General features: G+C 37.9%; 1 protein-coding gene across 16 annotated transcripts in view; it reads left to right on the top strand.

Moving 5' to 3' along the window:
* Positions 1-23320, top strand: part of GABRB1 (gamma-aminobutyric acid type A receptor subunit beta1) — a 169015-nt gene that overhangs the window by 94806 nt on the left and 50889 nt on the right. For all 16 annotated transcript variants that reach the window (XR_011141070.1, XR_011141069.1, XM_068942993.1 and 13 more), the window contains one exon: positions 303-523. Coding sequence is in view for 14 of the 16 variants with exons in the window: in XM_068942993.1 (XP_068799094.1) it covers positions 303-523 (221 nt within the window). In the remaining 2 variants the exon portion in view is untranslated. The remainder of the gene's footprint in view (positions 1-302; positions 524-23320) is intronic.

The following is a 23320-nucleotide window of genomic DNA, read 5'->3' as shown; positions in this document are numbered from 1 at the left end:
GGAGAGCCTGATGTCAGTCCATGCGTTCCATGTATTCCCTTTGGCATGAGAGATTTTGAAAGTCTATAGGGCGGAGGGAAGGAGGTCACTCTGCCATTAGCGAGTAGCATGAAGTTCAACACCAACATGAACAGGCCAAGACTCATGGTCATGGTTAATGACATCTTAACAATCCTTACATTTCTTACTGTGCTACTGATATTTAGTTATTGAACTAAAAGTTATCTAAAAAAATAATCTGCTGTTAAGTTAACCATTGGGCAAAACACAGAGACCTTCAACTTCTTTTTTTTCCCCCCTAGGACTACACCCTCACCATGTACTTCCAGCAGTCCTGGAGGGATAAAAGGCTCTCCTATTCTGGAATACCTTTAAACCTAACACTGGACAACAGAGTGGCTGACCAGCTCTGGGTGCCTGACACTTATTTCCAAAATGACAAGAAGTCATTTGTCCATGGGGTGACAGTGAAAAATCGAATGATTCGACTCCATCCAGATGGGACGGTCCTTTATGGCCTACGGTATGTTGGGTTTTTTAATTAGACATATTGCTGTCTTGGCAGAATACAAGTAGTGATTGCTAAGCGCCAGCATTATCATCACTGTCCTTTCTTTTCTCTTGGTTTCTCACTGCAGCTTTACGAGTCAACAAATACTTAATCTAGAACGTAACAACAATAATGCTAAGTATTTTCCACAAGGCGTCATAACTATTTTTAATAAGCTGTAGCCATAACTAGCAAAGCCTAATACCTCTGTATCTTTCAGCTCTTCTGAGCATGTTAATGCCATTAATGCGTTATCGTGGTTCTCTCTGTAATCAATCATAACCGAGACAAACACTTCCTTCTTTCCAGAATTTCTCCAACAAATCTTTAGGACAAGACAAAATATAAAAATCAGATTCTTCTGAAGAAATGTAAGCAATTTTTAGTAGAAAGAACAGTTATTTACATATTACCTATACATCTGAGTACAGATTTTCTTTAGTTTGCCTTAGTTTACTATTGCCTCTTCACACAATTGCTACTTTATACAATGCAATAAATATTCATCCCATACATAAAATAGATCTAAGATCAGAACAGGCACAATCTATAAAGATCTAAATTTTACAAACCGTAAGATTAAAACTCAATCAAGTTATGTTATGCTGAGATTTCTCCAGAGCCTGAGTAGGCTTTGTACTATTTTTAAAGTTAAGGTAGCTTTGCTTGGGGGGGGGGGGGGGGGAATGACACATTGCCTACTTGAAACAACCTCTGACCTCTGATACTATTCAAAAGCGAAAATAATAACCACAGAACATAAACCCAAAAGTGTACTTCAGTTAACCGGAAAAATCATAAAGCACGACACCCAGCTACCTAGGTCCTTAAAAATGTACCTAATATAGGATTGAAAAGAACAGAAATTGCTGCAGCACTCCACAAACAAGAGTAATAGTTTAGGAAAAAAAATATAGCTTATTGAAAATAAGTTTGAAATACGACCTCTTAGCCCATAGAAATACAACTTCAAACTACAGCACTACCCAGGCACTCAGAACACCTTTCAACCCATTAGCTCAAGCTTCGTAAGAAAAAAAAACAACACTGAAAAATCATTCGGTTCATGGTGACTTCTTTTGAACTCGTTCAGATTCACAGACAGTGTGTCAGCCTCTGCCAAGGAACACAAAGGCCATATAGCCACTATATAGCCACTTCTGTTCCGTTGCAGAACTACTGTTATTTTAATTGTGAGAAAGAAAACAAGAAACCCATGAGGAAACAGTTGATAGACTACAGACCATCATTATCATCTGCTAAACAGAACATGTGAATAATACATCCTTCCAATTGCCTTCAGACATCATACGCTACAGTTCCTTTCAACCAAACTGACTCCTGAAAATCAGCTGAGCAGAGCAGTTATGATTAGAGGACTGTTTGGCCTGAGAACTTTTAAAAATACTACTTTGTTTTTTTAAGGTTAGCAACTAGTCTTATTTACATTCTAGGATTTGCACAGTGGCAAGACTGTGGACTAGAGCCAAGTAGCTGCTTACACTCACATGCAGGCGTATAGAATATAAGCTAAACACAGTATAAAAATGCATGTCATGTATTCACTTTCGTACATATGCCAGACAGCTGATATCTCTGCCGAAAACAGTGGTTGATAACGAAAGTTGCAACATATCAGGTGAATCTCTTGCAAGTCCTCCTATACACTTCACCCACAAAATGCAAGTCTAACCTGTGACCCTGTCCAAGCCTCGTGCACTTACCCAGGAAAATCTCCAAATCACCAGCAAAGACTGCCACCTTCACACACTGATACTTCTTCACAAAAAGTCATTACTTCACAAGATTAAATAACCATTCATATTTGACATCAGCTCTGCAATTTAATACCATTCAATATCTCATTGCTCTCAGTAGGCAAAAGAAAAAACCCACCCCAATGTAAAGACTAAAATAACATGCACATACTTGAAGTCTACTAGGCAATTCTTTTCTCCCTCACCCCTGCCTCATTCCCTTCAAACACTGGCACAAGAGCTACCCTGACCCTTACTGGTCACCTAAGGCTAGTGGGGGAAGCACCAAAGTTCACTCATCTTATCCTTTCTCAAGCTTAGGCAAAGATTCCTCCACCATGCATGTTTGCAAAGTTAAAAGTTCTGTATTTGCCTGAGAGCTGCAGCTTCATCAATATACATCGCTGTAATTTTTAAAATGCATTTTCAGGATCGTTCCTAGCTTGGGTTTCATTTGATACCATCTATCCCCGGTCACTTTGCACACAGTGCAATTAATTTGACAGAGACTGCAAACTGGTATTTTCCCAGAATGAGTTACACACACATTTTTTCATCTTAATACAGCTACGGTTAGCTCCTTACTGCACGAAGCACAGCAGCACTCAAGTGGGCTCTGGTGTGCTAAGTCAATACCTTACTTCTCAAACGGAGGCTGAGAGGTGAGGGATGTGCTTGTCTAAATGTGACTGAAAGCATGAGGAAGCAGTATAGGTGCAGTCTGAGTTACAGCTCTATTCTGAAAGAACTGTGAAGGAGTGCCAAGGAACAGGACACTCCTTTTGGGCAAATCTAACTGAAAAAGAGCAGTTATATGCCCTACTGGGGAAAAAAACAAATGAACAAGAAAAGGGACAGAATAAGACAGAATCCTGCAGCAATTTTATTTGCTGTCTTTGTTTTTCCAACACAAAAAGAGAATCAATTATATTCAGACACAAAATAAAAAACAGCAGGAATAAAGGAGCTGTAACCTAGCTACTCCTGAGCTCATGACAAACAACTACTTTTTTTAAGGTTTTCTTTTCCTCAGGCAGGGTATCCCATACAGCCAACTGACTTACTAATAACAGGCAAAGTGGCGGCAGCAGCAAGGCAGAAGTCTGCTTCACCTTTGGGCCTATTTCATTTCATAGGTGTTATTTCAGCTCCAGTCAGACTTTTCTCTTAGATTTTGAAATCTACATTTACGCTCACTGTCAGCTTAGCTGCCCTCTCTTGTCCGGAGATGAACACCTCTCTACAAATCTGACTCCTTCTGCTACTCACAGTACTCCTTCCCGACCAGCTTGAGGTTAGCCTACCTAATTTTAAAAGGTTGGAAAGGACACACAGTGCTGCTGCATGATAATGATGATAAATCAATGGGGGGGGGGGTGGTGAAGGGTGTTAAATGAGGAAATTTAGTCCATTTGCAGTATGAAGCTCACGGTTTTATTTCTCCAGTATTTAATTAGGCACTGGTGAGAAAAATCTTCATAATGCATTGTTCTATACCTATCCCTTACAGCTACTATGTAGTTCACCATCTCAAGCCAGAGCTGGAAACTGAACAGGCAACCATAATCCAGGAATCCTGTAGCTCTAGAGCTATTGGATTTGTAACCTTTATATTATGTCCATAAATGGATGGCATCTACGAAACACTGTATATATAGTGAAATGCAATCTCACCACTTCACTTACATTATGTATAACACACAAAATTGTAGCATATTAAGCAACACAGTTCTATCATTTCTTTAACATCATTTGATGAATTGATATAACTGTAGTCATTTATAACTGAAAGTATGCAGCCATAATTGAGGAAATTTAAGACAAAAGTGAGCATAGGTAAAACTCACAGGGTGTGATTTATTTAGATCTTTACCACTGCAGTTAAAACAGAAAACCTGTAACGGCTTACGGGCTTCTATATACAAACCAAACATACCTTTTCCAAAGCACTGAGGCTTTTTTCAAAGTCAAGCACAGCATGGAGCCAAGGAAATCTGATAAAAGGAAGTGGTAAATTGGTAGTTAATAAAGAGCAAATGGAAATAGAAGACTACAAACCTACAAGCTATGTTAAAACTTCACAAGACAGAAGAAAAGCTACTATTCTTTCAGACTGACTAAATAGTGTAAATTCCAGATTTAACTCGGAGAAAGTCTTGTTACCTTCTTTTAGCACTAAGGGCTCCACGAGCAACAGACAAGCTACTGTCAACCCCCCAGGGAGAAAGAAGTGTTCTCCTCACATCACCAACTGACAACACAAAAATTCCAGCTGACCATGAAGCTAATCTCTCCCCTTTCTATTCCTCCACCCCCAGTAAATAATGATTTGCCGAAAAGGTGCAGCTCTATGTGAAGCAACTCTTCATCAGCTCATACTGTATTATCAAATAATTTGCTACATTTGATTTGGAACTTTTTTCCTACAACTTCTAAATCCATCAATTAATTTTTATTCCATTTTGATGTATTTTTAAATGTAAAAATAACATAGGAAAGATGAGGAATCACTTCAGGTTGAATGAGTCTTATCGGTTGTACATAAACAACTACTTAACATGGGCTCAACTTTAAATATATGAGCAGTGGCTCTTAAGAGTCATTAAGTGCATAAGCACTTAAACTTTTTCCAGACGATTTCTCCGTCCTCTGGCTTACAGGCTGCTCTGCATATTAAATCTGAACAAGCCACATCCATTTCACTCACGTTAGAGACGGAACGTCTTCCAATACTTTGGAATTACTACCTCTGCCACTGTCAACGCAATCTACGTCAAGACTACCTTTCTCAGTGTAATAGTCTCCAATATCCTTTTTGGCAATAACTCCGTACACCCTAATGCTCATCTCTGGTAGGTGTATAAATAACAATATTAATAGTTGCCTCAAAGATATTAAGAGAGATTACATCAAAATGAATTTTCATGACAGAAGGTACTTTGAGAAGAATCTCAAGTTTATATACACTCTAAGAATCTCTTCATCCAATAAGGGCATAGTCAACTTTGTATGAATATTTTTTTCTTTACCTTCTTTTAGGGGACAGGTAGCAGGGAGAGATCTGAGTAACAACATCTACTAGGAGTTTTTGTATAGTTTACCATCTCATATTCCTCCTGTCTCAGAACATAAAAGCTCCTGTCTGATAACGCTTGAGTTAAACAGATATCTTATAACTGAAAAACCAAAAAGAGAAATTTCCACAAGCTTTTCAGGAGTGATCTATGCAACTCCAACTACATCAGCGTGGCCAGCTGCCACATGCAGCAGTGTATATTTCATTGTCATACTCTAGGAGCTAGTGCTGAAGAGTTCTATATAACTTTAGGTTCCTTGCAATCCTTCTGAAATAAAAAAATTTTTTATCATGTTTCTTGCTTCATCTACTTTGCAAATAACACCAAAAAGAGATATACAGTTAAAAATTTACCTATGTTTTTGGAACAAAAAGGAAAAAGTTGTTCTAAAACCACTGTATCTTAAGTCAGAGATCTCATGTAGTGTATATTAGTGCAGTGTATATTAGTCTTTTTTATATATAATGCTATACACAAAAAACAATAGCTACTCTGTGCTGAATATCCCAATATGCTAACACATTGTAAGCATTATATTTCATATAGATATGTATTTGGTATATACCACAGCGTATGCTTTTTCTGGTTTTGAAGTTTATTAAAAAGACACTTAATGGAAGCAAATCCATTTCCCTCTAATAAAAACCAGACACAGAGACAGTAATTAAAGTTGTACCTTTCTACAGCTTTCCAATTTGCATGCAATTAATTTCTAGCATGTTGAGAACAATTATTCTTGAAGGGAAAAATAATAAGGTCTGAGCTGTTCAAAAACTTCCTCACTCATTTCTTTTATATTGATGTTGATCACTGACATCAATGAAGTACCAGGCTGCAACCAAAGTGAGAAAAAAGGCAAAAAAAAAAAAAAAAAAAAGGCACATCTATGTATTTTCTATACAATGAAAGTATCAGGCAGGCAAGTTAAGGTCGTAGGGGAGGCTGCAAAAATTTTACCAGACACACACCTATACCAGACAGACACACACCTATACCAGACAGACACCTATACCAGACAGACACCTATACCAGACAGACACCTATACCAGACAGATGAATACACCTAGATCCACAAGAAGGAGGAGTCTTAATTTAGGCATTCCCTCTAAGAGCTATCCTAATAACATCCTAAAGCCGATGAAATACTACATGAACTCTAGGACAACCAATTCGCTAAAGGCACGCAAGGTGAAAAAAGAACTAATAAAAAACATTAGTTTGTAGGGGCTGCTACTTATCAGACATATCCATTTTGTTAAGAAAGCTTACACACTAGTTAGGCTGTTACCAGTTCTGTGCTGCATGACACACAAGATGGGCTTACAGCATATCACACGCTTAGCGGGTAGCAGCATCAAGAGCAACATTGCATTGATTAACTCAAAAACTGTTTTTGCAATAGCCTTAGTAAGTAACCCTAACACAGATTAAGAAGTATTTTTTGAGTGCAATGCAAAGATGCAGTAGTTACATGCAAAAATAATGGCTTCTCATAATATATATCCTCCTCAGCTCTGACTCTTCCTCAAATGCCACCAACCAAGAGAAACAAGAATTTCTCAAATCTCTCTGGCCTAACTTAGAAGTAGCTGCAAGAAAAGTTTACAATCTAGAAAACAGCAAGTCCTTGAGGAGAAGAAACACCACGTCAAATGAATTACTACAAAATACAATAGCACCTTCTACTATATTATCAGCACATATGATCTCATAACTGTCAGGTCCAAGCACCTTTTTGTTATTTTCTAATTAAAAGTATGCAAGAAAACTAACAATAACTAGACTATTTAATTTATTAAGTCATTAATAAAGTAACATTACTAAATATTGCTACAGTATTGGTAATAAAATCCCACATTAAACTACAAGCCACTTTTTACTAGACTGAGAAGCTGACCTGTACAGATGTGAGGAGAGAGGTATTTCAAATACAATTTATGTCATTTTGGATGAGATATTTTATTGCATTACATTTGTAATCAAGTTAAGACACCCAGTTACATTCATATATCCCACTGAGCAAATTTTGCCCCAGTAACAGAAAATCTGGCCTTGGCCATCATCTTTTAGGGAAGAATCTTGAAGTACCAGAAGCACTTCAGCTACTAGGAGCCTAAAACAGGAGTCAAAAATGTAGATAAATACAAGGCAATCTAAAACTCAATCAGCAGTTAAGCCTGCAGTACAACCTACACAGAAGTAACCACATGGGACTCTCAGTGGACAGCAAACTATTTCTTGAACTCTGGGTAAATCACCAGGTTTCAACATAAGCCTCAGCTCCCTCTGGCTCAGGTACTTTATCTATATCTGACCTAGCTGGTTTCATGTTAGCTGAGGTACCTGGTCACAAATCAGAGTAACACAGGAGCCAGAGCCACTGAATGCAAGTACTGAGAACTCCATGTTCCTCTGCCAGCCACTGGCTCCAATTCTTGGAGCTGCATTAAAAAAAAAATATATATATATATATATATATATATGTACAGAGAAAAAAACCCACACACAACAGGTCCATCCCAAAGTTAGTTCAATGAAAAGTATACTGCAAAATACTGAGCTTCTCTTTGGAAAGAACAGCTGGAAACACATCCACTATCTCAGAGGGGAGATAAAAAAAAGAAAGCCAAGAATGTTGAGTAATACAAGTCAAAGTAAAATCTTGAAAAACTACTGTATTGCCCAGTAGAAAAAAAAAGCAGCTCTGGGGTGCTAAATATATATATTGCAGGCTACATTCCAATATATTAAATTAGAGGACCAGATCCTCAGGAAAACACAAAGCCACTCACATTTCTTTGTAGCAAAAAAGCAGAACAAGTACTAATTATTTGTACTTGCTTTTTGTGAAATTGTATATTTTCCACACGTGAAAAACGGCCAGTTCTTCATGGTTAAAAGAAACCCCAAATGCCAATTTTTCAGAAACACGCACAGCAATAGGCTTGGTCCAACAAGACACTGATCATCCTCTAAAAAGATACATACCCTCTTATATTACCATAATTTCTGAAGATTGGAGAGATGAGTTTATCATCTGAGAACCTGAGTCACTCTAACCACCACTGAGAATACAGTCACAAGAGACTGCAAATACAGCATTTTTCATAAGCTTCATACAGATGGTTTTGTAATCTTTTGTGAGACAACTTGATCAAGTAGTTGTACTGGAAGCCTAAGTCATGAGATTGATGTTCTACTCCCAGCCCCGTTACTAATATATTTGCGTAAATTAAGAACTTGTAAAGTAAATTTGGGGTGAAAATCTTGTTATTTTTCTTCATTAGCTGATACGGGATGTTTTATACTTGTCCCTAGATTTGATGATAAATTTATTTATAGAAGATACAGATTTCTTAAGGCTACCCTCTTTTTTAGTAAAATGGGAGCTAACATTTAAAGAGTTTTTAAAAGTCTTTTAACCTTTAAAGGCTTTTAAAAAGCCTAAAAGTTATCCAAGTAAGGGCACCTACAGGTCCCCCATGCTGTACTACCTTTAACATGGTCTAACTAGTACTCAAGGGACAGAAACGAGGATATTTGACTTATTCTTCATGTAAAGAAAGACTTTACACATTTATTTTATTGGAAAAGATTCAGTTCAAATAACATCTTAACTCATGATTTTCCTTTGCCAAGAAAGGCACAAAAATGTGTTAATTTGTTTGCCTTTTAACAGAAGGCAATTCCGTGACGGATATTGTTGACTGAATCATTTGGCGTGCAGATAAATCACATTCTATCTAGGAGGGATGGGACTGTGCATTCCCCCCCCCCCCATCGTCTCAAAGCTGCCTATAGTTACGTAATTCATTCAAAGACCAGGCCTGGATTGCAACAAGCAATGTTCTGAAGAATATGCAGCTGAATAATATTCTTATTTGACAGCTACATTTTTAGTAGATTTTCAGCTCTGCCCATTATCAATAAATTGGCGTGGGCTGTGTTTTTACCTTTAGAACACATCTTCAGAATAAATAACTTCCACTTGCTAATAAACCATGTATTGCTTTGTAAAAACCAGCAAAGCAATGCTGATTAAACTAGAGCTGTGGATCAATGTGACTGAAACAATGCCGTGCACCATGTGCAGCCATCTTTACCTGATCCTACTTTTTAAGTCCAGCTGTCAGCAAATGTCAGCAAGTAGGTATTGCAAAGGTATTCCAGCTGGGAATTAAGAATACTCAAGTCACCCTGAAAAAAAAAATATCAAATAAAGTGGAAATAGGCTTTTTTCATCACTTTCCCATGAGCACTGGAGCTGGGTAAACATGATCATTTTTAGCTTCTGAATACTCGTGGCATTGTGTAACGAAAATTGCGTCAGTCTTACCTCTTTGGGCTCTTTTGGTGAGTATTCTAGCACGCTAGTTTCACAGGTAGCGTTATTTAAGGAAGTTAAATTTGTGGCTCTAAGCACATTTAGACTCTAGACAAATCCATGCAAACTAAAATTACAGGAGTATGCATAGGCTCCAAATAAAGCCGGTGCACCAGGCACTACAGTGTAAGTAGTAACAACAGTGGTACCTCTTTCCTCAAATGAACAGGCTAATGAAGAGTAATAGGACTGCTCTGCTACAGAGTGACAATTCTAGGTGTTCATACATTTAAAAAAAAGCAAAAAAGGCATCACCATCCCACATTTTATGGAAGTGAGAAACAGTGCTCAAGTAAATTGTTCAAAGTCACTGAGAAAAATCCAGAACAGAGCCAAAAACTAAACCAAGTAACCATCCAACTGAACTGCAATCTAAGGAGTCATCCCCTCGCTCCAAAGTCACTTCTACATTTGATGTCATGTTTACTTTGGTTGTAAAACCGATTCTAAGAACCACCTCCATTCATAAACACATCACATGTGCTTTGAGTGTCCAATTTAAAAAAATCAATTTCTATTGAGATTTTTAGAAGATCTAAGGGCAAAAATTTCAACTTGACACTACCTGCAGTTGGACCCAAGGAAAAGCAATCACTACTGAAACATCTTCAGGTAAGGTAAAAGAGTTAAGCAATCAAAACCTTACAAAAAATATTATTTTAAAATATAGCAACTGTAAATGATAATTTAATTCAAATTCTAGGAAATTTTAAAATATACAGCTATTACCCAAACACGGGCAACTAATATGCACTAAGATCACCGAAAACTTCTCGGTGTTACCTGGGAGCCCCCTGCTGGGATTCAGCCTTTAGAAAATAAGCAAGGAAAGAGGTCTTTTTTGAAGGTGTCACAGATGTTTCACTAATGTTTAAATACTGCAGCTACAAGATACTATTATCCTTAGAGTCCCCAAATGCTTAACGACTCATAAGCAAATCCCTACACAGCAGAAAAATAACAACTTTGCTGTATACTGTAAATGCATTTCTTTATTATCAGTTAAATACTTTAACTGTTTAAAAATATTCCTGATTCTGGGACATTTGTGCTCTGAAAATTCAGGTGGCACAGCCTATGTGCTGGACATAAAGATGCTAACGGATGATCCATATGGATATCATTATATATTTCACAAACAGAATAATATTGGGTTTTGTTTATCAAACTGAAATAAGCAAACAAAGCCCAGACAAAAAGCCCTACAAGAACATTTTTAAGACTGCAAAAAAAAAAGAAAAGAAAAAAAGACAGAATTCAGCCTAGGCTTATAAGGAAGACTGGACTTTATATCACCAACTGATAAAGCTACAAAAAACAGACAAGTGTCCAGACACGTAAGCTCCTCTTTACGTCAAAGAAACAACAAACTTCAGGTTAAGTACAGCCTAGAGCAATTACTCTTAAATTGTATATCCATCAATATTTTCTTTGCTAGATGCTACCCATGCTACAGTTCGCTACCTCCTCAGTTCTACTACATACTGCTGTCCAGGGAACCGTGCAATTAAACTAGCTGGAATTCCAAGAACCAATTTTTCACAGAAGTCTTTTTAAACCCATGTCACTTCACTTCTCTTGGTTATGAATGGCACTGTTCTGAAGCTTAGTTTTCAGATTCATCTTTGAAGATACTTTGTAGGCTACCCTATAAGATCAACATTGAGATGTCAATGGTGGAGTGACTGTTCCATTAAGAATGTTTTCTCCCTGGCAACGGGAGCTTCTGTCTTTATCAGCAATGAGCTGATGGCTGTTTGATATGTATATGAGCTTTCATTCACTAGTGATCTTTTATTCTATTTTTAATTTCTTTTCCTATTATTTCTTACTGGCCAAACATCAGACATTTTTAAGAGGTCAGATATCAAAGTGCTTTCTTGAAAAAAATCAAAAGCCTGCATGCCCACTAGATTACAAGTAAAGCAACCTGAATACTGCACAATTCTGTCCATGAATTTTCACTCACAGGAGGAATAACTCCATCTTCTGCCATACTCAGTCTCTCTGTAGACTTTTTTTAAAGTCAGTGTGAGGGGATATTTGTCAAATTGAGCAGTTATTAGCATACTCCAACAGAGTGTCCCTAGCTGTAGTAAAAGAAGTTAAATTACCAAAGCAGAAGTCTTATCATAGTTCTTCCCACTACTGTCAAATATGCAACTACTTTGTGTAAACACAATGAGAAGTTAAATTCATGTAAACTTTCCTCATTCCAAAGTAGCCCTTTATTAAGCCAAGAAAGAAGGCATTAGATCAGTAGGAGATTCTATATATTAAGTTTCAAATATTACAATATTTCTGAAACAGTTTTCAGGTCTCTCTCCTAGAAAGGTTCCCAACCCCTTCCTTGAATACAAGAATAAGGAATCCATTCACGGGAAAAACTATTCTGCCAAACCATTGGTAACTGGGTTACAATTTCACCACAGTGTAACAAACAGCTCCTTAAAATGAACTATTCACAACCCACAAAAGGCAAAAATTGACAAGCGACATTAAGCCTCTTCACCTGATGAGCTCATGATCCTTCAGATGATTCCGAAACAGAAAAAGCAGCATTAACCCCAGCATATAAATCGTTATCTACAAATTATATATTCCACTTTCATCTTAATCTGTTGGGAGTAAGAAATAAACATATAAGATGCTTTCTTAAGTAAGCTATCCTGCTCTTCAGAGAAAGGAAGAGATGAAAAACTACAGTTCATGATAATTCACTGAGCAGCCATCAAGGCTATAACTTATTATAGCACTTTTTTTAGTCTTATCTGAACATCGAGTCCTAGCAACAACACGCAATTCAACTACTATACTGGATAACAAAAAAAAAGATAGAGGATGGAAATAGGAAAATGAGAGTTTCAAAACAATACAGCTTGGCGTGATTTCTTTCATACTTTCTTACATTTCCATTAGAGATATCTTGATGAAAGAACGCCCATGTACTTTACTACGGCTTCCACCATTAAAACATTTCAGAAAAGAAGGGAAACTGCTGAATCATGAAGTCCAGAAGAAAATACCATATATAATTGAGCAGCAACTTCTAACTTCACATTTTCGTCTTGTCCCAGAAGAACAAGTAAAATCGCTTCAGTACCTCTTCGGTATTTCAAGAAGCCATGAAGCATCAGCAAGGTTGTGACAGAACACCATAAAGTGAGTTAAACACCATAAACAATCTGATCTGTTAAGAGTCCGATATCTTAGAGCGAAAAACAAATTCATCTGTTTGAATAAGCTTCCAACATAATTCAGTATTTCAACATTATGATAAAAAGCATCTCCATTATCTAAACATTAACCTCTATCACAAACTCAAAAGAAATAATTGTGTTGTATTTCCAATCCATGCATCTGGGGTATTTTTTAAAGGTAAATTTTACTGGGTTTTTCTATTATATTATTTTTTATTGTTTGCAATAACAAACTCCCTGTTGAAGGTAGAAGCTAATTTGGAAGGATAAAAGGGTTTTACTGTAAAGCCCATGGCTGAATACTCGCACAAATGGAGACTTTTGCTTACTTTATCTTCATGAACATTTTACGAATAAAGGTGCAGTGGCATTAAACAGACATACTGTGCTCTTAAAGCTAAAGATGAAAGAAACAGACCCAACAACAGATACCGACTGTGAGAAATTGTATCTCAACTATCTGTAGAAATTGAACACAGATAGGTTGCTAGGAGAATAGGAAAGCTTGAAGAGTCCGAGTCTGCAGAACCCTGAAGCTCACTCAGGACAGAAGGAAAAAGGTGACGAGAAGTTCCCGATATAGGTCCACACTGGAGTCCGAGCTAGGAAACTCTCAGAAACAAATATTACACGTCTTGATGTTTAACTAGCTGAGGAAGACAAGTCTCATGTTCACTCAGCTCATGGCTTTGGTTCGCAAAACATGGTCATTTTGTTTCCTTAATCAAGGCTTTGATTCACTCTGCTGGCCAGAGGCACTGCCTAACACATCCTCATATCCACATAACTCCAAGCTTCTTTACATTTCCTATACACACAAGATCTTGCAGAATTTGCAGTGCCATGCAGAACATAAGCAATCTTCATGATTTTAGTGAAAATCAAGTGTTCTCTAGCCAGTCTTTCTATGCACGTACCTTAAATGCATAATGTACCTCTACAGACAAAATGAATGTGTAAAAACACACAACAAGATTCCATGCACACCAAGTATTTTAAGACACATCTTGATCAGCTTGTGAAAGAACTGATATGAGATGGTGCTTGCAGTAGTAAAAACAATGACCCAGAGGTCCTTCTCTTCCTCCTCTGACGAGTCTTGTTTTCTAGTTGCAATGTATGGAAGGGTACAACTTTTACTTCTATTTGTTTTAATTGACCCAACAATGTCACACTGCACAAGCCATTTATTGCCTTTATGGCAATCTTCCCCAGTTGATAGGCATTGTAAATAGATAAGTGAGGTCTTTATAAAAAGCGTGGCCATAATATCTAGCCAAAGATTCTAATGCAACTCTTTCTTCACCTTTGCATCAGGGTTCCTCTTACCTCCTGCCTTTCATTCTTCTCTCCATAAGAATCCCTATTGAAAATGCTGTCTTCCCTTTCTATAGCACTCTATGAGCAGGAACTGAAGACTCAAACTACACTGGACCATAAAGTCCTAAAAACCTCCCAACAAATTTCTCTGTTCTTATTTAGCTACCAGCCTCCTCTTCCTTCCGGCTTAAAAAGGAAAGCAGCATGGCTAAATATCTATCCTCACTGAAAAGTCAAGTGTTCCAAGCTTCCGATACGCAGCCTTGCTGAGCACCTGTTTCTCAGAATGACACAGGAGTTTGGCACTTACCGGTATTTTCTATTTTCTACTGTTTTCTCCCCAAGACAGCTCCCCACTCAGTTCACCGTCCCAGAGGAACCTAGACCCACTACATAATCAACAGAGGTTGGTACCTCTAAAGGTGCTCTAGATTGCTCTCTGGAGGTGCCCAACCCTGTCCGCTGACTGCATGGGTAGTCTGTAGACCTGCATAGGTGCTCTGAACCAACAAGCACCAACAACCTGTACTTTAAGTGTCAGAAATTCAGATAATGACCTGTGGATGATCTACAACTCATTCTAACTGCTTAACACACAGAGGATATCCTACACTCAAAACTATTGTTTCTTACTTTTGTTTGGCAAGACTAAAAAGGGGTTAAGCTTCTCAGCTACCAAAGCAGTTTCCACACCTCCATGAAAGCTCAGAACATCTGATTTCCCCTCATTTAAGAAAGCCAGTTCTCTATTTCTCTCTGTCTCTCAGTCAAATTTGCTTAGTACTAGAGTTACTGTTTTGGCCCACTTTCTCAATGCATAGGTAGAATTACAAGCATTGCAAAAAGGAGCAGATTCCCCCATCTTGGAAAAGCCAAGAGACCAGGCAGAGGAAAGCAAGAAATAAGAAAATAAAAAATTGTTTTGATATTTGTTTCTGTGCATTTCCACTGCACTTCTCCCTCTGATTGCAGATTTCTGTCTGAGATGTGCTGGTACAGGTGAGGTTGGCCTGTAGAAGCTACATGAGAAACCACAGAGGAGTTCCAGAAGAGCTAAACAGCAACTAGAGATAGATAACAGTATTCTCTTCTAGTCCCAGCCCTGCTGCCAAAATCTAGAAAGATCTTCCTGGTTGCAAGGAAGGTAGATAGCAATGGGTCAGTATGAAACGTATCTGATCCCAGAAACAATCCCATAAACTTTAAAAATTTAATCAGTCATTTTGACAAAGTACATTCTAAAGCCTTCCACTTACAAAACGAGGCTGGACGTAAAAGACATTACCCAAATTCCTTCTCTGCCAAATCGGGAGAAACTTGAACTTGGGGATGCACATATCTTTCTTTCACATACACAATATACATCTCTTCCCTGAACTAGAGAATAACCTTTCAGACTGAAAAGTTTACATTGGCAATTCTATTCACACACACAAAAAAAACATGCAGTGCTTGGTTTCATTCTGAAATCAAAGATCAAGATATCAAACGGTACCGATACCATTGCCACCTTCCAGGAGCCCTATTACCTGCTGAACAGGCAGGATATGCGAGCCTGTCGACGCTCTATTTGCGACTAGGAATTTCAGTAGTAACATCACTGTTCTTGCATTTAGTCACTTTTAGAGGGCTGTATAGAGACACTGAAATAAAGTTAGAGATTTAGCACCGTTCTTTTTACTAAAATCAGACTGGAAACCAGTTATCCAACTCTTCGTCCCTCTTGGACCTTCTGTTAGGCTAAGTACTTTCCATCTTACTCTCTCTTTTCGGCTTGCAATATACTTGCACTGTCAAACTAAACTACTTTTTGCAGTAAACCAGCTCTGATTCTCAGGCACTTTTTATTGAAGTATCTTGTTTGACCGTGGTATAGTTATAGCTCTCTTGGGTTTTCTATTATAAAATTTATTTTCATGGGTTTATAGCTATACTGTAAATATTCTCACTGCACTGATACTTGGCTTACAAGCATTAAACTAAGAGACCTTTTTGCTAATATCTAAAAAGTCACATAGTAACATTTTAATGAGTTTGGTATTTCTAGTACTTTACAAGCAAGTCATCCATCTTTACACTGCTCTATTTTCCTGATGTACTTTAGAGAATGCAAAAGAGTTCATTACCCATTCAAAGTGTGTATTAGGCTTAGGATTTTGACTTTAGGTGCTCCTAACTTCAGTCCAAGCAAAACATTTTCTTGCAGACCTTTTCTCCTCTGCCCCTCCTGTATCATTTTTCCACATCATGGCATTCCCTTCCCCACTGCTCTTGAGCTTCAGGCTCTCCTCCTGGGGGAGGCAGGAGCCAGCAGGCCTATTTGTCCCCATTTTGGGTAATCTCCTCATTCAATCTCTGCTTTATGATAGTCCTACACAGCTGTTCTCTGAAACAGTTCTGGCAGCTAAAAATCAGACTACTCAGCAAGAATTTGTTTCTTTAAACAGAATGATGATGATTAATTTATTCACAATTAATTTGAATACCAAGGCAAATCTCCCAAGACAGCTAAAACCCCAGAACATCTTACTGCCTACAGCACAGAAGTCCAAGATGCTATCTAGACTTTGAGACACTTCCACTTGGCACTGACTGTAAAAGTCCCATGTTCTACATAAACAAAATGTAAAAAGAGTTCAGCACCTCCAAAGGAAACTAACAGACAATATATTGAGCAGGATATATTGACCAGAATGGCTCTATGGTATAGCACAGGACTTCCTGACTTCTTCCCAGGAATCAGATACCTTGAAAGGGCTGAAGCTCCTCCTGACGTGGATATTATCACAACAGGTTACTCTCAGGGATGTTATATGCTTTGCAGGTCTCTACATCCAAAAATCTGGTTCATTGTAAGGATGAGTTCAGGAGTGAGTAACTATTAAGCAAGCGCTCATAAGATACATGGCTTCCATTTGCTGGGTCCAAAACTTAGAGTCAGAATCAACCTAACAAGACAAATACAGTCTACACACATCAGATATCTGATAGGTTCCCTGTTTAAGACAAGTTTTAAAACCTATTATTTCAACACCTCTGCATAAAAAAATAGAATTCCATACTTCTGAGATTAGTATTATTTAAAAGTTCACTAAGTACTCTGAAGATGACAAAGTGCCAAAGTCAGCCAAAGTAAAATTAACCAAGATACAACACACTTGAATTAACAAGATCCCTTACTGTTACTTCCATTTAACAACAAAATCTCAAAGGGTACACTGGAAATTATTGGCATGTTGAAATCACTACCTTTAACAACTAAACGAGTGCTTCTAAAATATCATAGGTATATAGTCTTCTGTTTTTCAAACAACTTTGCTTTATACTATGAAGGGAGAGAACTAAAATAGGTTAACGCTACTGTTATTCCTCCACAAGACTTGACTGCTTCCACCCATCTCCTCACCTGTAGTAGATCCTGGGAAGGCAGTTAGTCTTTGCTCTCCATAGAAAGCACTACCTCAAACTCATCCACTGGCTATGCAGGCTCTCCATACAATGTGCTGATTGAACTGGGCTCAGAAGGGAAGGATCCGGGGAACCACCTAGCATAACCTGGGATAGAATACAATATCATGAGACTCGGGTGCCCACTTAAGTGGGTAACTTGGCCAAAGAGAAAAATATATAGAATTATCATAAGAGGCTAGCCCAAAGGCCCATCTAGGTGTTAACCACCTTCAGTTAGCACTGGAGATAGGGTATCTTCAGAAGATCTTATAGTCATTTTTGATTTCTTGCTCTACCTGCCCTTATCACCAAGCTACTGGGTATTCTGAGACAGAATTCATGTTTTTATTAAGACGCTATTACCACATAGCTTTTCAGGCACAAAAAAACATGGAGGAGACCAGTGTCTGGGTCATGGAAAAGAATATTAATTGGACCAAACTGAAATTAACTACAACAGGAAAGACTAGGCACATTCTTACTGCAAGCCAACATCTACATCCCATCTGGTAACCATCTGGACATAAAAAGATGTACCCATAAACCAGTCTTTCTTTCAAATGAATGCTGCAGAGCCTCTGCGCTAACTTGTAGCTCGTCCCTACCTAAGATATATTATTCAGTGTACCCCTACAAGACTAGGCCTCACTGCTGAGATGGACAAGGAAACGCTTAAGAATTGTGTTTCAGCTCTTCCAGGACTTCTGCCTGAGACAAAGCTCAAACAACCTCTCAATAATGAGGTCACCTGGGTAATTTGCTGGCATGTAACACCAACAAGGGAAAAATTTCACCAAATTCTTTAGGTGCCAGATCTTAGGCAGTTTTTGACAGTCCCCTGAGTTCATTCCTACCCCTAATTCTCTCTTTAGAGAGAACGTCATTTAACCTACTTTGGAGCCAAGCAGTTGGCCAAACCAGTGAACTGTTCCATGCTAAATTAACTTAAGGACATAATCAACGTGGGTGAGTTCTGCCTTACGACTGAGGGCAAAATGAAAGGGGTAAGGAGTGTCTCACAGGAGCAACACAAGACAAGACTACTGCCAAAAGAAACATTTTTCGCAACTGCAGCCTAGGAAGGAAACTCAGCAGCTTCTATGGAGAAGAATGTGCATGAATAGAAAGAGCAACAGGGACAGTAATGGCTTTTATTACAGTTTTTAATATTTTTATTTCAACCAAATGCTGTTGGTTGACTTGACTGCCTGTACATTAATTTTTCATGCCTGTCTTTTACCTGGGAACAGACATCTATATTTATGCTTCAGAGAAAAATGAATATTCCTCCTTTATAGCTGACAAGTATATTCATTCTTAGGAGACCTACTGGGTGCACAGGGATGGACAATAAACTCAAAATGAGTCCTCCATACCTCCGCACGAATCCCATTCCATTACTACACTACAGCACTAGACAGCAGTACTGTTATTAGTTAATTATTCTGACTTTTCAGTACTGTTATTTTTAATAAGAAAAGAGCTGCAGCAGTCAGGAAAAGTATGTTTCAGCCTTGAAAGGCATTTCAGGGCTTCATCAAATATCCTTTTCTTCAAAATTCAATGTGGGCAACTAAAAGGGAAAACTGGAAAAAAGGGAATATGATGATAGGAGAGAGGGGGAAACAGTATCAAAAGGTAGCAGAGCTGTAAGCAGAACATGCAGTCTACCCCTGAGATGCCTTTCCATGCCACCTCTGTCCACTAGAGGTGTCAGAGATGGCTTCCAGAGACACCCTCGGAAAACAGGTTGGCATTTACATGCCAGAACTATACATCGCTGTCACTTTTCATTACAGTGCCAATGGTTGGCTAAGGATAGCAGTTCTGCCTTGAAGTAATTATAACAAAGTTCTAATAAGCTCTTGGGAGAAAGCTTTGACCTAGTGTTTATTTACTTATAGTGTGTTAACTCCACATTCCTCCACTTAAGCCAAAACATAAATAGCATATCTATTTTACACACACACACACACCCCTTTTCCAAACCACAGTGTTAAACCACAGTATTTCCAAACCATAATGTTTAAAAAAAAAAAAAAAAAAAAAACTTTTCCATGTCTTCAAGTTTTAATCCATTTTTTAAATCTTTCTCAACTAAAAACAAAGATGAAGGAAAGGTAAATCAAGCACTTATCAGCGCAGAATATCAATAAAACACAGCAGAAAGTCCAAAGCATGACTGCAATTTTCATGGCCTCATCTTCGCGCAACTTAAATAGAACTGGTAACTTTACTCAATATAATAAAGATTGTGTGACCCCTCTTATGCAAGGCTCTGTTTTCAGCTGCTTATAGCCTTAACTCTTTTGAGCTGCACATTTCTCCGATGCATGTCTTCATCAAGAGCCTTTTTATTTTTAAAACAACTCTCCTGTTTCTGTAAGATTAAAGGGAAATGTGTTTTGCACTTGCTAACCTAAATCCATAAAAAGTGTTCTCCTTATATACTTCAGTGTTATCTCAAACTATATAGTCTGCAGCAGTGACCCGGCAGTTGACAACTTGTCTCCCTAGACAGATATATTTCCTACTGATCTGGGGCTGGGGGCACATATTTATGATCATTTCTCAATTTAAAAATAATTTGTTTCCACATGCTAATGGAGTCAGGTATCTAAAACTAAGCACCTAAGTCCTTTCTGCATCTGGCTCAGGAACCCATATTCCAATTTTCTCTCAGCTTTTAACGAGATGCTTTGAAAATACTATTACCACATCACCTGTTAACCCTTCCTAAACATACTTATGAATATAAAACATTTTTTAATAAATACAACTTGACCAGACAAGCAATACCTAGACTGACAGATTTACAAAGTACACATTACATCATAGACATGACACCCACCCAACTAATGCTAACGCTCATAAAACACTCTTGTAAGCGGACTCCTTCCAATACTGAAGGTTGGGTATGTTTGCAAGTTTAGAGCTAACATTTTCTCCCAGCCCCAGGCACCTAACCATTCATTACTCACACTTTGCTTTGAACTCTGCAGTGTCAGCAGGCACAAGTACCAGAAACTTTGTGCGTGGCACGTAGAGAGAAAAATAATTTTGCAAGTTAAATACATAGTTTTATTTTTCTGCCTTCCTCTCTCCCCCTTCAATAACTCTGCCTACAAGACATCCTACTAAATCTTACAGAGAGATTCCTTGATTTCAAAAAAAAATTAAGGCCATGATTTCCACAAGGTATATGGAGCTGGACCCTGATGCCAAACCAGCTGCCATCTGAGTAAGTTCCCCAACATCAGCAAAGTTAAACTAACACAAGAGCAACCTTTTACCTGAGATAGTACTCTACTTCCAGCGTGTACTACAAGCCCCAGCTCTGCAGTGGCTAAGAGAAGCAGGGTTATTTTTTTATTTGATTTGAAGGTTTTATTTTGCTTTTAAGGAAAAATAGGTCTACCCCACTTCATATCCACATGTACATTTATAATTAATACTCTGTTGGCTGTGAGAAAAAGAACGTATTAAAATTTGATACCGTTCCTCCAAATAGGAGGAAAGGCTTCATGACAGAATTTGCAATGTGTAACTCTGTTTATCTCCACGTTTAATTGTTCTTGCTGTCTTAAATCTTGCTCGTTTCTTTTTCAAGATGCGAAAAAAAGCTTTTTAGCCACGTTTTGATGAAGTGTTCTAAGCGCTGAACCATAACTCCACTTCCTGCACTAATTCAGAACTTATTTTAACTGCTCACTGATGACTTAAACAAATGGTAAAGTTTAATATTTTTGGTTATACAAGATGTACTGCCCTGTAGGGAAACTTCTGACAAAATTAGATAAGGAAGTCAGTTTTGCAAATACTAAAAAGCAGTAATGCTTTTCTTTCACATAACTTCACTTTTGGTATTTAGTAAGAATATAGCATTGAGAGAGTCAGACACCCAAGTAAAAGCTGAGCAGTGGACTAGATAATTTAAAACCCAGGCTAAAATTAAAAAAAAAAAGTTTGCTTTTGGTAAATAAATGTCTGTTAGCTATTCACGTTTTACTCCATCACAGGATGTCTCAGTACTGACATAAATGAAATGAAATACTACAGCGTTAACCACTTAGCTTTTTGTATAACCACATTTTATGATTTGTGTTACACGTCAAAAGAATGTCAGGAGAGTAGGGTAAAGAACACTGTTCAAACAAAATAAAGCAGCCCCAGCACCAAAAAACACATTCATCTTAAAACATGTTTTAAAATCAGCCTAAAATAATCATATTTTACTCTGAAATACATCCTGTACTGGAAACAGAGGTGCATTAGTTCTCCATTTAAACTTCTCCAACAGCTCATGATATTCTACCATTGCCATGAAATGCTTATGTCCAGCAATTTTCAGAACTAATTTCTTTAGACATAGGTATACTGTAGTTTTGGCCCTATGTTCAGACCATCGCATTCCCCTTCCCACCATTCCACTCTTGTGTTCTGCATTTAAATTTTTTTTTTTTTTTAAAACCTCTGGGAGATATGCAAACCATCAGGTGCTAACTCCATTGAGAGAGCACAGACAGGTTTTTTCTTTTACTTAGCTTAAAAAAAAAAAATCAGATCTTTTATTAATCAAGACAGGAATTACCCTGACTGCATATAGATTTTATTTATCTCCTTAAACAAGTTTTATAGTTACCCAGAGCATAATATCATTTAAAAACTTTACACACCTGGGCCCTATCACAATGGAGAAAGAAATACCTGAAAAGTAAATTAACAAATCATAGGTGACGAACGTTGCTGAATCCTTCTACAGCAATTACAAGTAGTTATTTTCCAGGAAGCCCAAGATTCCCAGTAACGTCTAAGCACCTCCAGCTTTTTCATGTTTGGCTGGCAGACTGGTGCCTCTGCTCCCTGCAGGAGGGAGCTTCCAATAGCTATCACATGCTTCTTCCTCTTCACAGAGGCACCGGGTGGGCTCAGGTGGCTCTGATGAATCCCCTACCACATACTGTTCACCCCCACCAGTGCCTCTTCCAAAGCTACAAGTGAAGCAGGAGCCCTTCTCCAGCTGCCAACTTCCACAGAGGACAACAAGTTGCTAAGGGACAAATTGGGTGTATTTGGTTTACTTACCATCCATCGCAAGACACTAGTACTAATAGTTTATCTATCTTCTGCATAATCCAGGTATTCACTTTCAGACCTGCTGTTAGCAGTGCAGCGTGCTGTTAACACAGACATTTATTTTTGTTCTTGGGTTATAGTAGTGGTCAGGCATACTAAGCCAACAGTTAAAGACCCATTGTGACAAAAACTGTAGACAAAGAGTGAAAAGGTGAATACATTTGAGCAAGGACTAATCAGAATTACCATGTTTGGAAAGGAAATAGTTATGTGTAACTTTCAAATCTCGGATATACAATAATTGCATTGTTTACTGTTGAAAAAATACTTTGTACCAGCAGAAAATCCTTGATGTTATTAGAAATAAGAAAAAGCTACTGCTTAGGTGGCTTAGGATACTCAAAACTGCATAACTCAGAGTACAAATACACTAGTCATTGAGTAATAGCTGGCCACTGTAATTCTGTGGTCTAGGAAACGCTGTATTAAGTTCTGTACACTTTTAA

Source organism: Struthio camelus, chromosome 4 (genome assembly GCF_040807025.1).
Source record: "Struthio camelus isolate bStrCam1 chromosome 4, bStrCam1.hap1, whole genome shotgun sequence".
NCBI classification, from domain to species: domain Eukaryota; kingdom Metazoa; phylum Chordata; class Aves; order Struthioniformes; family Struthionidae; genus Struthio; species Struthio camelus.
Note: the sequence above shows the minus strand (reverse complement) of the source record. Positions and strands in the feature narration are given on the sequence as shown.